The sequence below is a fragment of the Sceloporus undulatus genome, chromosome 4 (genome assembly GCF_019175285.1).
Source record: "Sceloporus undulatus isolate JIND9_A2432 ecotype Alabama chromosome 4, SceUnd_v1.1, whole genome shotgun sequence".
In the NCBI taxonomy this organism is placed as follows: Eukaryota; Metazoa; Chordata; class Lepidosauria; order Squamata; family Phrynosomatidae; genus Sceloporus; species Sceloporus undulatus.
Genome location: NC_056525.1, coordinates 247,664,638 through 247,682,821, shown reverse-complemented (window position 1 = coordinate 247,682,821; position 18,184 = coordinate 247,664,638). Strand labels below are relative to the sequence as shown.

Sequence of the window (18,184 nt, the reverse complement as noted above, 5' to 3'; positions counted from 1 at the left end):
ATTATTATTATTATTATTATTATTATTATTATTATTATTATTATTATTATGAAGCCCCAGACAACTGGCCAGTGCCCCCTGTAAACAGCCTTGCTGCCAAGGAGATATATATATATATATATATATATATATATATATATATATATATATAGAGAGAGAGAGAGAGAGAGAGAGAGAGAGAGAGAAGGAACACACATATATGCTATGCTTGTCTTCCTTTGGTTACTTTTCCTCCCCTTCTTTTTGGATGCATTACCCATTTTTCTAAATGGTAAATTGACATTTTAAGTTACTGTAATACTAGAAATTTGAGGACTGGAGGGAAATTTCAGATGGGTTAGTATTTTTATTTGCCTGGTAGCTACTCTCCTGCTAGTTATTCAAGAGTAGCTTCTTCCAATCTAATACACTCTAGATGTCTTGGGCTACACAGAGCCAACTGGCTGTGGAATTATGGGGCTGGCAGTTCAGCACATGTGGAGAGGACCAGGTTGTGGACAGCTGCACCAGAATATACCTGAATTCTGGGCAAAACATGAGAACTCTATGGCAGAAATGTAGGGACCCATTTTTGAGACAGTTCCCTGGTGTAAATGTTTACTTCCAGGGCAACAGGCACAAATGTTATTGTTCTAGAACTTTTGGTAGTTTTAAAGAATTAATGCTGCTGAGCAAAGATCATGCAAGGATTATAATTATTTCTGTTCATGAAATATTAATTGGGAGCAGAGAATAAAACCTCTGCCTTTGCAGCAAATTCCAATTAAGACTCCAAAATGCTTAACTTGAGGGTATATTACTAATTGTAAGGAGGGTCTGGAATCTAGACGGCCCAGATTCAAGTGTTTCTGTCTTTCTTTTCTTTTTCTTTTTCTTTCACAATAGTTATTCCAGGAGAATGCATGTTTCTGTGAACTTGGTGTACATCGAAAGGCATGGGTCTGCTATAACAAAGGCCAGGTTCTTATGTGTGAATAGCCAGAATATGGTATGGTAAGGTGCAAGAAAGAGGAGGAGGCAGAAAGCTTCTAGTTTCCTCTTTCCAGGATCTTTTCTGCCCTTCCACACTTGGCTGAGAACCAAACAGCAGTCAGATTATTTCAAAATAATGATCCTTCTAGCAAGGCCTGCCTCCTTAAGTATCAGTTCTGTCAGAAGATTTAAAGATCCAGATTCATGCTGGCACGTTTTAGAGGTTATGACTTTGTCTCAATTAGTAGCCATGGTCAGTGTGTGTCCAGGTCTGAGAGCCACCTTCAGAGCCAAATAAATTAGTAGGGTAGTATGACATTGGCCCCAGGTTTACACATTGACAGTTGACCATCCCTAAAAGGGTCTCAGGTAGGAGGGCTGGTATAGGCTTCTCTGCATGTGATCGTGGGAAGCCATGGCCCAGCAGAATTAACCAGTGCTTCTCAGGCTGTCTAATGTGCTCAACTGGCTGTCCTTTCCCCCCCTGTTGTGCCATGAACAGGTACTGTGCTTGTGGCCAGTGGTTATATCTGTTTCTCCATTTCCTCAAAACTTTTCATGGACTGGTAGTCAGTGATTCATGGACTGGTATCAGTTCAGGGACCACCACTTTGAGTAGCACTGGAATAGATAGATACTGTACATCTTGTGCTAGATAGACAGAAAAACTTCCATGTATTGAGGAAACAGAAGTTGGATGGTCCTCTGTCAGGAGTGCTTCGATTGTGTATTCCTGCATGGCAGAATAGGGTGGAACTGGATGGCCCTTGGGATCTCTTCCAACTCTAGGATTCCATCAGCCCAACTTATTATAAGGCAATATGCAAAGGGATCTTGTAGCACCTTTGAGACTAACTGAAAGAAAGAAGTTGGTACCATGAGCTTTCATAGACTTGAGCCCATTTCCTCAGATAAATGGAAGTAGGCTCAAGTCTACAAAAGTTCATGCTGCCAACTTCTTTCTTTCAGTTAGTCTTAAAGTTTCTACAAGATACCTTTGCATACTAACTTTCCAGACTAGCAAAGCTATGTCTTTGAATTCTACAATCTTAGTATAAGACACAGTCCTGTGTTCAGTTGGCAGGCAGCAGAAAGCTCTTCTGAAACTGTAGCCTGAAATATACAGAAGAATACAAAATCCTGGCCTGCAATGGCGCCAGCTTCACCCTGATCCAGAGCCTTTCTTATACGGAATCAAGAACAAGGCTGGGATTCATATGTCAGGTTCCCTGTTGCTGCTGAGTTGACTTGAAGTTTAGGACAATGCTACTTAAAGTGAAGGTCCATGGACCAGAGCTGGTCCACAGGCCATTAGTTATGAGTCTCTGCCAAGTTTCCAACAGAGAAAGAACTTGTTGTAGTCAGTGGGCACAAACATGGTAGTTCCCCCTGGAGTCTTGGGAAAAAAACATTCCCAATCCCCCACATCAGGAAGCTGAACTGGTTTAGGAAGAGTTCTGCCCCAAATATCTCAACTAAGCTGAATCCTGATTGCATTGTGCTATGTAGAGAGACTAAGTAGGGGAGGATATGCATGTTGAGATGTGATAAAAAAGGCAGTTCCAAAGAGAGAAAGAAGAGAAACTCACCAAGCAATAGTTGATTTTGACTGTCACTTACTTATTGGGCCTATTGAAGATCTTTGTTGTATCAGCAAGAATGCATTTGTGTTGGTTTATTACATTGAGCATGGTGCTAGTGGTTTTTAGTTTGTTTCTTGCTACTCAGTGGCTGCATCCAATGAAGATAAGGTTTCTCTCTTACTCACCACCACTTCTCTTCTTTCCTTTCTGTGGAAAGAATTTTATACACAAGAACTTTTATACACAAGCCACAGATTCCACAGCAGCACCTCCTTTGACCCATGAATTCCACTCTCTTCACAGTTTCTGTATATGTTGTACATATTATCTTGTTATTGTATCACAAACATTCCCCTTTTACCATAATGGTTGAGTTTTCAAAATAAGTGACAAAGCCACAACTCTCATGCTTAAATAAGCCAGTGTTCCTTCCTGCTTCCTTCACTTTGGTGTGTTGTGATTATTCCAAATGCTTCAACATGTGTCCACTCTGAAAACAGTGAGGTTCCAGTCCATGTAAATGAACTTTCTTCTTGTAAGTTCTGTGAGCAGGTTCTGTGTCCTGTTTGTTTATTCTTATTACAGAGACCAGCACACAGACAGTATAGAAGACTAACAAGAATGTATGTCTTATGAAAAGATGGTTCTTGTGTTGTGCCTCCTCCCTGACTGCTGCCTTGTGCTCTCTCTTTCCTTTGCTCAGGGCATCATCTCTCAGGTGGAACACGGGGACGAAGGAACGGATGCTCATCAAGGTGACAGACCGTGAGCCCAGTTTCCTCATGCACCAAGGCAATGGCTACACCTCGGAAAACCAGCAGGGCACTCGATCGCGTAGGCCGTCAGGCGGCCAGCCATCCCCTAACCTCCAGACTTTTACCCCCGATTCGGACAACTCTGTCTTCTTCCCAGACAGGAAGCAGTCACCCTTCCTGAAACGAGCGGACCATGTGGGCAGTTGCTCCCCGCTGCTGGGGCGGGGAGAGTCCTTTTGCTCCCCACTCCAAGCCCAGCACCGAAAGCACTCCAGCGAGTCCCAGCCCTCTTCCCCACGGTATGCCTATGAACCCCCTTTGTATGAGGAACCTCCTATGGAGTATCAGGCCCCCATCTATGATGAGCCGCCTGTGGATATGCAGTTTGAGGCGAGTGGGAGCTACAAAGCTGGCTCACCCCAGAAGTCTCCCATCCGTAAGCCCCATCCCTTCCTTCAGTCACCCAAGCAGAGCCCTAACTCCCCTTACCAGCAGCTGGTGTTGACCAAGCAGAAAGGTCCAGACCGGTTTATGAGCTTGGAGTATAGCCCTGCCGGCAAGGAGTACGTCCGGCAATTAGTCTACGTTGAGCAGTCGGGCTCCAGCCCCAAGATGAAAACAGGTCTCCGCCACAAATATTCTCCAAACCCAATTGGTGGCTCCTACTCCCTCCAGCACAGTCCTTGCCTGATGAGGGACCAGCGGTTGGAGGTCAAATCTGGGGACTACAGCAGCATGGAAGGGGCTGACATTCGGCACAGTCCCCCAGTCAGCCAGGCCTCGCAGGGCGAGGACTCCATGTCATGGTCCAGCCAGCAGAACACCATGTCCTCCACTGGTTATTCCCCAGGCAGTCGCAAGAGGAAGAGCAGGAAGCCCTCTCTCTCCTATGACCCCAATGCCTCCTCCACTGACGGCTCTGGGGAGCGGGAGGAAGGCCTGCCAGAGGAGAGGCCCCCGTCCAGTTGCAGCAGGCCCCAGATGAACCGCATGGAGAGCAGGTCCGTAGAAGCTGAATCGACCCGGGGCTTTCCGGAGCCCTTCTTGGCCCAGGCTCGGCTGGCTTGGGAGGCCCAGCAAGCTCATTATCACATGAAGCAGCGAAGCAGTTGGGACTCCCAGAAGGATGGCTCAGGCTACGAGAGCGATGGGGCCGTGCCGCTACCAATGCCAGGGCCGGTGGTGCGGGCTTTCAGTGAGGACGAGGCTCTGGCCCAGCAGGAGAATAAGCATTGGAAGCGGAATACCTTTGAGAAGCTGGGTTTCCCACAGATCCTGCTGGAGAAGAGTGTGTCTGTGCAGACGAACCTGGCTTCACCTGAACCCTACCTGCATCCATCCCAGGTAAGATGGACAAAATAGAAAGTGACTAGTAATGACCAAAGGTGCAGTTTTCTAGAAGGGTTTTGCTGGTCTCAAGACAGAGTTGGAGACACATAACAAGTATTTTTATTTCCGTGCAGAAGAGGGGCATGGCCTAATGTTCAGTGCTGCTAAAAGTGGTGGTTCATGAACTATTGGCTCCTGGTCTACAGCAGGATTCTAGGAAAGGAAAGAAAAAACAGTTTTAGCCAACAGGCACAAATATGGGGCTGATTTCTAACAGATGCAGAGGGGAAATCTGCTGGTCCTCAAAATCAGATAGTTTAAGAAGCACGCCTTCAATTTTTCAAAGATAGAGCCGTGTTAGTCTGTAGAATCAGTATGTTAGCCTTTGAGACGAAAGAAAGAAATTGCCAGCATGAGTTTTCATAGGCTTCAGTCTACTCAACTTTTGTTTCTGAAATTACTGTTTTTGATGAAACTGAACTAGTTGTAGAAAAAGAGCATTGCTCAAAAATTGTTCTGATGTAGTTCAATAGTCTTTTATTCCTCTGCCTTCTGTTCCTTCTTGGCATTGTTTATCATCTTCTTTGCCCTCACTGACCCTCAGCCTCATTTACCTACCTTGCTACTGAATTTCTTGGCTCTGATGGCTCATGCCAGTTTTATCAATGGTGCCATTGATTCCCATAAGCAGAATTGCATGCCTTTCCACCGGTCAGTCAGATAAAAATGGACAGTGGCAAAGGTTGAGGCTGAGAGCAAATGAGGGCAAGGAGGGACAATGATGGCAAAAATAGGCTGCCAGAGTAGGTGGGAAGGAAGCAAGTTATAATTGGATTTGGCAGAGGATGAGATCTTTTGATGCTTTGTCGTCTCCTATTAAACTTTATAGGAGTCTTCTTAGATGAAGGTGTTTACAGGGATTTTCTGGTGAATCAGAGAACCAGTCCACATTTGCAAACTATGACTAGAAACAATGTGACAGTGATTAAACTATGCCTTTCCCTGCTCCACTCTTCACACATTTTTTGTTTTAACAACCAGCAGAAAGGTCAGTGCATAATGCATGTTGAAGTCACCTGCACAATATACCAAAGCCATAAATAATAATTAATAAAGAGAGAAAACAACACCTTTTTTCAACTTTTATTATTGCTGTTAGGTGCCTTGCAGTGGACTCAGACTTGATAGAATTTTCTTGGCCAGATGTATAGAGGAGGTTTACCATTGCCTTCCTCTAAGGCTGAGAGGGTATAACTTTCTCAGGGTCACCCAGTGGGATTCCATGGTTGCGCAGGAGTTTGGACCAGCACTTAAACCATCACACCATGCTGATGCTTGCTTTACTAATTAGATTTAGTTAGGATTGTTATGTGGTGGTAGTTCTTTCTAAAATTCTCAGTGTTGAAGAAATAGAAAATATTTGAAAAAAGTGACTTATCCTAGAATCATTTACAAACTGGGACCACCATCGCCTTGACTAAATTCAGATGCAAAATCAATAATAAAATCTTGGTGGTTTTGAGGAGCCCTTTCTTCCCAGTGCCCCCAAAATTGAAAACAAAGAGCCTTTTGAGGGCTTTTCGGTAACTTTAAGAGACATTGCATCACTTCCAGTTGCACTGAGAAGAAGATGGTGGCCTGATTTAAATGGTATTTTGCTATTGCTCTGTAGAAATAATATAGCTGAAAAAGTGTCCCAGACAACCTAAAAAAGATTAAAAGACAAACAAGCAGGTGATAAATGTGGTGCCTGCTGCAACAGGTATAGTTGAATGTGTGCTGAACTGTGATAACTGCCTCATAGGTTTTCACTAACCATGTTGAAAGCACTGCTGAGAAAGACACCATGGTGTTTAAGACGCTGGTAGTGAGAAGATCTAGCAGGACACAAACAGTGAAAATGTCTCTGAAAATACCTTCCCAACTGTAGGTACTTGAATGCAGGTTCACCTGTAGCTTACAGCAGAAGAACAGTGAGTTTTTGGCACCACAAACTGCAGGATTGTGAGTGAAAGGAAACGCTGGAGCTATTGGCAGGGCCTGTTTTCCTATCCCAATCTCTGCAGGATTATTATTAACAAGTTGAGATCTACTAAGTCTGTCTGTATTTGAACCCCAGATGACTCTCAGGATGTACTTCTGAGGACATCTGCTGAAATCCTTCCAGTGTTTATCTGATGATGTAAAAGGGGATGTAAATATTGGACCGTTTCATTTTCGAAAGCAAGGAGGAATAATTTTTGCAGTTTCCTGCCCTCAGTGGGAGAAAATGAATAGTTCTTTGCAGTTCTCACTTGGTGTTCTCACATCCCAAAATTGTTTGGGTAAAATTATCCTGTGCATAAATACATGTGACGGTATTTTTCCATGATAATTGTGGTTTTGTGCAACCTCTTCCTTTTTGTGCAAAAAAACATTGTTTCTAAATAGCGTCTTTTTTTTGTATGTACAAAATTGCTACAAAATGTGTGTACAAAACTGCAAAAAAGAGCCGTCTTGCACAAAGACCCCATGTGCCTATCTGGAAACTGTTTTTGTGTAAAAACTAAATTTTTCATGCCAAACCCCCACTGTTTCTAGAAATGCACTTTTTGTATGTGTGGAGGATTATTGTACCAAACCCCCATGTATACTTCTGAGAGCAGTGTTCTGTGCATGAAAAAAATGTTTTTCACACCAAATTTTAAATAGTCTGTTTTTGAAATGTAAATTGCCCCTTTTTGCATAAAAACAAGAGTGACTTTGCACAAAAAACAAAAACAAAAAACACCACATGGCTATCTGGATGCATTTTGTGTGTGGATGAAACCTCTCTAGTTACACACAAAACCAACATATACAAAAAAGGCTTCTGTGCAGAATAATTACCTGAATCACTTCAGGATGCATAAATTCTGGATGAAAACTGCCAAATTCTGGCCCCGTGTTATCCTTCCCGACAGACTTTCCTAAGTTGAGTTTCCCTTGTCCAGAATCCTGAAATGTGAAATAACTCCAAAATCCAAATAAATAAATCAATGATTCGAAAGTGGCTGAGATAGTAGCACCTTTACTTTCAGATGGTTCAAATGTGCACAAGCTTTCCTTCATGCTCAAAATTATTAGAAATGTTTTGTATAAAGTTACCTCCAGGCCATGCGTATAAGGAGCATATGAAACATAAATGAATTTTATATTTAGACTTGGGTCCCATCCTCAAGAAAACTCATTAAGTATAAAAGGTGAAAGATTTATACGATTAAGTATATGCAAATATTCCCAACTCCAAAAACAAACCCAAATACTTGTCATCCCAAACATTTTGGATAAGGGAGAATAAACTCTTATTGAATAATACAATTGAATAACCGTGAATAATCTCTTCATTCCTGTTGTCCCAGCCTGAAACGTTATGTTTCTTAGCTGACATGCCCTGTCGTAATTGGTATGAAGAACTGACCTCAGGATTTTTTTTCTCTCTCTAGAAATAAAACAGCCATTTTGAATGTCAGCCCTTTAAAGAAACGACATGCAATGAGTAATGCAATGATTAAACGTAGCTTGCCAGGATCCCCAAATCTTTGGCATACATGCATAGATTCTGAACTGTGTCGCCTTGTTTCTCACCTCTGATCTTGGCAGCACTGAGCAACTGACATTTAAAGGAAGTTACCCAAAAAAGCCCATGGAAGAATAGCTCAAAAGCCGACTGTCGCCAAATAGCATGTGGAGGAAACAGGGTTTCAAAGAAGCTGGGATGAGTCATACTTTGAGCGTTCTGACATCCAGCGTAGCATCAATGGCTCTGACCCAGTATTTCTCTCCCCCGCCTCCCCTCTTTCTGATTCATAAAGGCACCCTGGAAATTTTCCTCGCTCGGTTTATTCATTGAGGCCAGAAATTTGAATCTGCCCTTTTTCTTATTTTAGAAAGCTTATCCTCCCAGTTCCCTTCATAGGGCATCGTCTATTGCAAACAATTCAAGTTCCTGCAAAAGTGGTTCTTTGCTCAGCATTGCTCCCTGGATGGAACAGAGAGATTTATCAGAGGAAAACTGAGCTGGAGAAATCAGCAGGAAGGGTCTATCTGGGCTCCCAAAAGTTACCCTGGCTCAGGTTTTTGACAGCTAAGGGAAGAACCATAGATCCGTGGCACAGATCGTGCTTGGCATGCAGAATGTCCCAGCCTGAGTCCCTGTCATCTCCAGCGGAAAGGACCAGGTAGTAGCCACTGATGGAAAACCCTGAGAACCTGGAGAGTGACAGCCCATTTGTGTAAAAGACTAAATCGACTAACAACTGAGTCTGAATAAGACAGCTTCCTGTGTGCCTATCATGCTTAGGGGAAGGCAATTACACAGATGTGGGGCAGCCTTCAAAAAGACTTCTCTGCATACCGTTACCACTTAGTTTGTGTCTACACTACAGAATCAATGCAGTTTGACACCGCTTTCATGGCCATGGCTCAATACAGTGGAATTCTGGGGTTTGTCATTTTGTGAGATGTTTAGTATCCTCTGTCAAACCCCAGGATTCCATAGGATGCAGCCATGGCAGCTAAAGCGGCAAGAGGTCAGATGTGTTAATGTTGGCACACTGACACACTCAGGGGTGTAATAACGAGGAAGAGCATAGCTAGCACATATCCAAATGGTGTGTGTGTATGTGTATTGGGTGAGTGGGAGCGAGGAGAGAAGAGTGTAGTTTACTGATGGATCAGATCAGGTTGGGCAATTGAATGGAGACAAGAAAAGGTGAACCATGTCAACTGAGCTCAAGTAGAGCCTAACAGTCAAGAGTGGGGTCCTCATGGTGACAGGCCCTTCTATTCGGCAACTTAGATAGTTGGGGGAAATGAGCTGTGTGTTGAGCCTTATCAGTTGTGAGCCAGTCCTACCCCATCACCACGGTGTCTTTCTTGACAATGTACCTGTTCAGGTTCAAAGCAACACACTCATTCTTCAGTGTATTGTGTGGATGGATAAGCAAGACAGGAGGTATGGGAAGCGGATTCGTGATTATTCATTCTCAGATTTAAAAAAAAAACAGTTTTTAAAGCTGACAGTTGGGAAACCCTGTTAAGAATAACAAACAAATTAGAATTTAGCAATTTCCTCTTGATATTTGATGTCTCAAAGTGTTGCAGATGCGGGTTTTTGTTGCAAGCCTCTTCTTTTCTGTGGGGAAAAAAGGATTTCCTATATAGAAAATGCTATTTCCTTTAAATAGTGATTTTATGCAGAAAACAACATTTTCCCCCCGCCAGAATAATTCCTGCAGCACTCTTTGGGACATTTAAATACGAAGAGCATGCTGCAGAGGAATGCTCACAATGAGGAGGAAATTACTGTAATTATTCATTCTTGCATGCAAGGACAAAATGGTGGAGGATTTGCATCCAAAACCATGGAAGTGCTTTTGTTGACCTCCAAGGTTTCTGGAAAGATTACTCAGAATGGGTGAGCATTAATTCCTTGCTCTCCCTTGGCTTACTTCCTAGACAGACCTGAGCCTCTCTTTGGGTATGGTTGTCTAAGGGCTGCTAGAGGATTGGGAATCTCCCTGCTCTATGGAGATTTTCACATGGGGAAAAGGGACGGGAGCATAGTGGGATGATTTTCAGATGATTTCATGTGACATTACAATAATCGCAAGATTATCCTGTGAATAAAGGGGAATTCTAGTGCCAGTTTTCAGTTAACAGTACTTTCTCATGAATGAAAAGCTGCATTAGGATTCCTCTTTATTCGCGGGATAATCGTGTGATTATTGCGACATCATGTGACATTGTTTGAAAATTTGTGCACAGTTGTGCGATAGTAACAGGAGCATCCCGCTATGCTCCTGTCACTTTTCCCCCTGTTAAAATCTGCATTTTTTCATGGCCAGATCCTTGAGCCTCTGTTTGCCCTCTTTCTTCTCCACATCTCCCATTTTCCACCAAAATTTTGGGTTGCTCAACTCAGTATCTGCTGTATGGCTTCTTTCCACAGCAATTTGTAGTTCCAAAACCCTTCAAGCTTCTCCTTCCCCATATTAACAGAGTATCTGCTTTATTATAAGCTTTATCCAGAGTCCTCTTCTCCCCTGTTTGGTTGCTCAAAGTTTGTCAGTGTTTGGAGATGATTTAATGCCTCTTGGCTTCTTTCATGGCATTTTGCCCCAATCCACTGGGAATGGATGAGGAAAGCAGCTTCAGCAGGAGATTTGAAGGTGACTTTAAAAGCCATAAACCCTGTCAGAGTTTGTGTAATTTGGGAAAGAAAAAAAGCCATGGCAAATAATTTTATGAATCTGATTGTAAGGAGAAGATAATAGAGTGTATATATCTTTAACTCTTGTTCCTAGTGATCTAGGTAGAGAGAGAATTTCATCTGGGTATGGACTGTCACTTGAAAATGTATAGATTGGCTGAAGTAATGTACAGAGGAGCTGAGCTATTGCCAAGAGCAAAGATTGCTTAGCTGAGCTCCAGCAAAAATGATCTTTATTTATGAATAATGTTGGTTTGATAGTGTTGGGTTTTAATGTGTGTGTGTGTGTGTGTGTGTGTGTGTGTATTTCAAGCACATAAAGTTATTTGATGCCAAGTTAGACCTAACCAGACCCAAACGACAGACTATGGCCCAGTACAGACGGGCCTCGTGGCACATCTTGATGATGTGCTAGGATTGCCTTGGGGCGTCGCTTACAGACAACACCGCAACGCTAGTATGTCTTCCGTACGTCAAAATGGTGGTGCCCTGTATAGATGGGCGCCGCCATTTTGCCGCGATGGACGCCTAGCATCTGCACGTCACGGCACCATAATAATGTCACGAGTGTGCCATTGGCGCACTGCAGCATCATTATGACGCTGAAAAAAGAACCCGCTTTTTGCGGGTTCCTTTTGCTCTGTGAGGGAGCTGTGTGGTTTGTCCGCTGTGGCTTCCTTGCGGAGCAAACCAGGGCGCCGGCAGACCGCCCTTTTTGGGCGGTCTGTACTGGGCCTATAATTCTGAAAGATTCAATAAAACAGTTTATTTATATGTTACACACACACACACACACACACACACACACTGTTTTATTGAACCTTTCAGAATTCTAGTCAGTTGTGTGATAGGTTTTTAAATATATGATTTTGCACTCAACTTTGAAGAAAAATTAATATTTTGTAGTACCTGGTGTAATGGAGCAGAATGAAAGAGAAGGCAAAAGAAGATGAATTCATGGAAGGTACATGGTTCTGTGGGCTGGGCACATGCTTAGCGTGCATAAAGTTTCAGCTCTAGTTCCCAGAATGTCCACCTAAAAGGACCCTGGCTAAGCAGGAAAGACACTTGCTGGAGACCAGAGAGGCCTGGGCTGGAGTCAGAGTAGGTTGTATGAGTCTTGATGGACATAGGGAAGATGCCTTATACTGAGCCAGACCAGTGAGCCATTTCAGCCAGTGTTTGTCATCTCTGGCTTTCAACTGTTCTCAAGAGTTCCAGGCAGGAGTCTTTTCTTGGTTCTACTTTGGGTTCCTTGGCATTCACCAGATGGTCTACCATCCAAGGACGATCCAGGCCTGAACCTGATTAACCTCAGAATTGACACCGGGTGTATTCACAATGGTATGGTTAGGTCTAACTTGGCATCAAGCAACTTTGTGTCCTTACAAACATCTTCATGGGAGGGTGATACATTAGCTTAGAGGAGAAAAAATCTGAAGGTCATTTTCTTAACCTGAATTACATTTGTAAAAAAACCCCAATTGGAATCCATGTCTTCTTGATACTCCCAGTCTTGGAATCTGTTTAAAAGGTTTAGAAAAACAGTCAATGCTGGTTAATGTTTTAATTTGATGCTGTAATTAGCAATTATATACGCTTGTCAGCATTGAATATTAAAATCCAGGTTATAGACTGACATTACTGATTTTTAATACCAAATTTAAAATTTGACAATACATATATTGTTATAGTGAAAGTAATTTCTGGAGGCTAGGCCCATCATGTCATCAGTAATTATCAAATCCAGAATACTAAACTGCTGATGGTAGTTATTCACGGTCTGAGGCTGACATCTCTCCCATCTGGAGCTTCCCAATTTGAGACAGATAGACTCTTGAGTTTGAAGGGGCCTCAAGGGCTATCTAGTCTAACTCCCTGCCATGCAGGACTGCAAAACTACATCACTTCAGAAAGATGCCCACCCAACATGTGCTTAAAAACTTCCAACGATGGAAACCACCTTCCAAGGCAGTCTGTTCCCCTTTTGAACAGTTCTTCCAGTCAAGAAGTTCTCCCTAATCTTTAGGTGGGATCCCTTTTCTTATAATTTGAAGCGGTTGGTTTGCATTCTAGTCTCCATAAAAGTAGAAGACAGATTCAGCCTCAGGCCTTCTCCATGCAAAGGTCCAAAACAGTGGTCTAAACCCAATTGTTAGTTTTGACTAAAGTGAGCCAATGAATCAATTGGATTTACCTGTGTGTTGACTCACCATACAGTAATTGATTCAGTTGTGTTATTCTAGTTGGGATTAACTAACACAATTCCAGCTATCCACTCCCCTTGAAGTACTTTGTAATACATTTGGCCCTCCACATTTGTGGCTTTGACTTTTACGGATTTGATTATTTGCGGTTTTGATCGATATGTTCTCTCTACGGATCTCTTCAGTCCCCCAGGACAATTCTGTTGGAGGTTGACCATAGAGTTGTGCTGGATAACCTAGAAGTTCCTAGAGAAAACACTTCTCTGGGCATTTGTAGGTCCTGCAGCATGAGTCTATGATCAACTCCTGTCAGATGTTGACCATAGAGTTGTACTGGAGGACCTGGAGATTCCTAGAGAGGCATGCTCTTAGGTAAAAAGAATGGAGTTTTTTTAATTTGTAGTTTTTCCACATATACAGTGGTCCTTCACTCCTGACCCCAGTGAATATGGAGGGACCACTGTAATTAATAGCCCGTACCACAAAGCTGGATTACAATACATAGAAAATGAGGGGGGGGTGGTAATTGATCATGATTGCATGACTGCCATATTGCAGGCTGGCATTTAGAGAAACTCAGTGGAAAACAGAGGAAACACAAGTCTGCGAAATAGCCAGGACCGGCCATTTCCAAAACACTAGAGAAGAGGGAAGGAAAAGTGGGAGGTGGGCGGAATTCATATTTCCACAATGGTTGATGGTGGTGATCTCTTTTATCGGGGAGATGGTCACCATATTTTTGTTCTCTTGCCCTTGTCTTTCCTAGTCAGAGGATCTTGGCGCCTGTGCACAGTTCGAGAGCAGCAGACAGAACCGGAACATGATGCCTAGCACCAGCTGTGTCTTTCCCACCTTCAACCTGAGGAAGCCTTCCTCAGAGACGGACATTGAGAACTGGGCCTCCAAGCACTTCAATAAGCACACTCAAGGGCTCTTTCGGCGCAAGGTCTCCATCGCCAACATGCTGGCTTGGAGCAGCGAGTCCATCAAGAAGCCCATGATCATGACCACCGACCGCAACGTCAAGAAGGAAGCCTGTGAGATATTCAAACTGATCCAGATGTATATGGGGGACCGGCGGGCCAAGACAGACCAACTCAACGTGGCTCTGGAGATTGCTACCAAAGGCTGGAGCATGCAGGGCCTCCGGGACGAACTGTATATCCAACTGTGTCGACAGACCACGGAGAACTTCCGCTATGAGAGCCTAGCTCGAGGCTGGGAACTCATGTCGATCTGCTTGGCCTTCTTCCCACCCACCCCCAAGTTCCATTCCTACCTTGAAGGGTACATTTACAGGCACATGGATCCAGTGAATGACACAAAAGGTAAGGGCAAGTATGCGGCACAGTTTGCCTCTCTAGAAACAGATCATTCTTCCAGTGTTCCTGACTGGTAGCTGACCCCCGAAGGTGGCAGCCTTTCAAATCAGATGAACCACGATCATTGTTGGTGTTAGCACTGACTCTCCCTACCTAAGGCTCAAGAAAATCCAGCATGGGTATCCCACATGAAATAAATTTAATGGGTTTTGGCTAGACCTCACTTCCCACACATACATATTAATGCAACTTCACACATTTGAGCTTTTTCCACACCTTTTTTCAGATTCTGTTGTTTTATCACCCAGTTAATTCCCTACTACAAACTTGGCAAGATTAGTACTCCTGTTCTAGATGTGGTAGACTGGATGTCCTATCTAATTTCTTGTTGTTATCTGCCCTCAAGTCAGCTGACTTAGGGTGACCCTATCACAGGGATTTTGTGACAAAATGCATTTTGATGTGCTTTGCCATTGCCTTCCTCTGAAGCTGAGAGAGTGTGATTTGCCCAAGGTCACCCAGTGGGTTTCCAGGGCTGAGCAGGAATCCTGGTCTCCAAGAGTCCTAGTCCAGCACTCAACACATCACACTGATTTTCACTTGGGGGATTGTCTTCCTTGATGATGAAATTCCTGTTTCTTTTCCTTTTTGTGTTCTAGTGCATGTTTGTTCCTTGAGACTTGTTAATCTTTCTCAGTGTCACAGTTGGTATCTGCATATCACAAGAAACTTCTAAAATTTATTTATTTAGGTATTTATACCCCACCCTTCAGCCCTAATGGCTCTCAGGGCGGCTTACAATTATTATTTTTAATCAGACAGTTCCATAGAATCATAGAGTTGGAAGAGACCACAAGGGCCATCCAGTCCAACCCCCTGCCATGCAGGAAATCCAAATCAAAGCATCCCCGACAGATAGCCATCCAGCCTCCGTTTGAAGAACACTACACTCCTAGGAAGTGTGTTCCACTGTCGAACAGCCCTTACTGTCAGGACGTTCCTCCTAATGTTCAGGTGGAATCTCTTTTCCTGCAGCTTGCATCCATTGTTCCGGGTCCTGTTCTCTGGAGCAGCAGAAAACAAGCTTGCTCCCTCTTCAATATGACATCCCTTCAAATATTTAAACAGGGCGATCATATCACCTCTTAACCTTCTTTTCTCCAGGCTAAACATCCCCAGCTCCCTAAGGCGTTCCTCATAGGGCATGGTTTCCAGACCCTTCACCATTTTAGTCGCCCTCCTTTGGACACGCTCCAGTTTCTCAATGTCCTTTTTGAATTGTGGTGCCCAGAACTGGACACAATACTCCAGGTGAGGCATGACCAAAGCAGAATATAGTGGCACTATTACTTCTCTTGATCTAGACACTATACTTCTATTGATGCAGCCTAAAATCGCATTGGCCTTGTTAGCTGCCGCATCGCACTGTTGACTCAAGTTCAACTTGTGGTCTACTTGAACTCCTAGATCCCTTTCACATGTTGTCTCCTTAAGCCAGGTGTCCCCCATAATCCTATATCTGTGCATTTCATTTTTCTGCCCTAAGTGTAGTACCTTACATTTCTCCCTGTTGAAATTCATTTTGTTAGCTGTGGCCCAGCTTTCTAGTCTATTCAGGTCATTTTGAATGTTGATCCTGTCCTCTGGAGTATTAGCTATTCCTCCTAATTTGGTGTCATCTGCAAATTTGATAAGTATTCCCCCAATTTTTTCCTCCAAGTCATTGATAAAGATGTTGAACAGTACTGGGCCCAGGACAGAGCCCTGCCCTCAGGCTTACAATCTAAAAGACACGAAACAAAAGGAGAAGGGAATGATGGAGGGAAAGGGGATGAGGTCCAGTGGCTCTTCTCTCCCTCTGAGGCCTGGATCAAGGCAGATGGATTGGAGGGAGGGCTCTTCCTTCTTCCAGGCTAGTCCTGATATCATCTTTCACTTCCTCTTTAGCTTTCTCTCTTAGTTTCATTGTTTTCTGTGTGAGTCAAGGAAAATTAATAGAATAACAACTCTTTAAGGCTCACAAAACTCTGATGATTTGTTTTGCTGTTGTGTTTCCAACTTATGGCAACCCTAAGGCGACCTACCATGGGGTTTTCTTGCCAAGTTTCTTTCATAAAGGGTTTGCCATTGCTTTCCTCTCAGGCTGAGAGAGTGTTCTTGCCCAGAGTCACCCTCTTTTCCTTTCCTGCCATATTTCTTTAGACTGACTCTCCATAAAGGCTTAATGAACAGAAATGTGGCTTGCTAGAGCCATCTAATGCTTCTAATAATGCTTCTGAACATTCTGTTTTGCAAGCAATTTGCTAGGTGGTTGCTTTTGCCCCACATCATCTAATTGTGATTTGGATGGAGCACTTGGATTGTGTGGTGTGTTTTAGACCAGCCTTTCCCAACATGGTGCCACTAGATTTCTTCTTTGCCCTGCTTTCTTTTATGTACTGATACAGACCTACATGGCCATCTCTTTGATAACTTTAGGTTTTTCTCCTGTAGTCATTTTTAATGGTGGCTTATAAAGGAAAATTTCCTAATGGCCTTTGCCCACCATCTGGATTCCAGTGAATTTGGAAAGACATAAATGCTGTCCTTCAATGGGGTTTGAGGGGCAACAGTCACAGAGAGTACTCCCTCAATTATCCTAATCCCTTTCCCACAACTTTAGGGACTAGTCGGGAATGGGTGGTTCCCTCTCCTTTCCAAAGATCTATTTCATTCCTGCCCCGCTAAGTGCATAATTTCCCCTATAAATGTCAGCTTTAGTATGGCAGTCGTTGAATCACCAGCAAATCCCCCCCCCCTCTTTCCCTGCTCCTACTTTTGCTGTGCCCTTAAAGCTGGTAATTGGTTATTCTAGGCGCTGTTAACACACACGTAGCTGTTATTCTAAATCATTAAGCACCAAACCGCATACCCAGGCCCTGACTGAAGCCCCCCCCATCCCTCCGCTCCCCATCTAATGTTCTCTGCCTGATGAGCAGGAGGAACAAAATGATTTCATTAAACGAGCTGTGAAAATGCATTATTGTGTTGCCGCCTCATGTAGCCCTTGGAGACAGCAGTCCCATTGCTCCCACTGGATGTAACATGTGCTGACCTCTCCAGAAGGTAAAACAGCTGGACTCCATTCAGTTGCAGCCATTGCATCCCAGCACGCCAGTGGAGGTGTGGGATGGAGGCACCACAATAAGAACCCCCACCTCCTTTCCCCACTCTCTACTGGGGCGGCAATAGTCATGTTGGGAGAGAATGGCTGCAGCAGAAAGTTGGAGTGCGGAAGGTAAGGGAGAACCAGTACCTTCTCCAGGTTGATTGAGCTTTGTCCCAATCCACAGGATTTGTTCAGGATTCAGTGCATCTGAGGAAGTAAACCACAGAAGCTCATACTGCCAATTTCATTCTTTCAGTTATTCTTTACATTCTGATTCTGCAGACTAACATGGCTATCTCTTTGAATTCTTTAGGATTAAACTTACAGGAGCTCCATCCCACATCTAACCTGGCAACCCTGTGCTGACCACAGTAGCAGTCTGGCAGGCAGGGATGCCCAAGGGGCTGGGAAGGCATTTTTGGCTGGTGGGTGTTCTACCTCCAAATCTGCATTGGACTATGACTTTATGGAGACCAGGGTTTGAAACCTCGCTGAAATCCACTGAGTGGCCTTGCACAAATCACACTCTCAGGCGCAGAGAGCACCAAAGGCAACTGCCCCTCTGAACAAATCTTGCCAAGAAAACCCCCTGATAGGTTTACCTTAGGGCTGCTGTAAGTCAGAAACAACTTGAAG

General features: G+C 43.7%; 1 protein-coding gene across 3 annotated transcripts in view; it reads left to right on the top strand.

Annotated features, from left to right (window-relative positions):
- The window catches only part of ARHGAP39 (Rho GTPase activating protein 39), a 250,817-nt gene that overhangs the window by 196,264 nt on the left and 36,369 nt on the right, over nucleotides 1-18,184 (top strand). For all 3 annotated transcript variants that reach the window (XM_042465531.1, XM_042465530.1, XM_042465529.1), the window contains 2 exons: nucleotides 3,259-4,654; nucleotides 13,845-14,406. In XM_042465531.1, coding sequence (XP_042321465.1) covers nucleotides 3,259-4,654; nucleotides 13,845-14,406 — 1,958 coding nt within the window. The remainder of the gene's footprint in view (nucleotides 1-3,258; nucleotides 4,655-13,844; nucleotides 14,407-18,184) is intronic.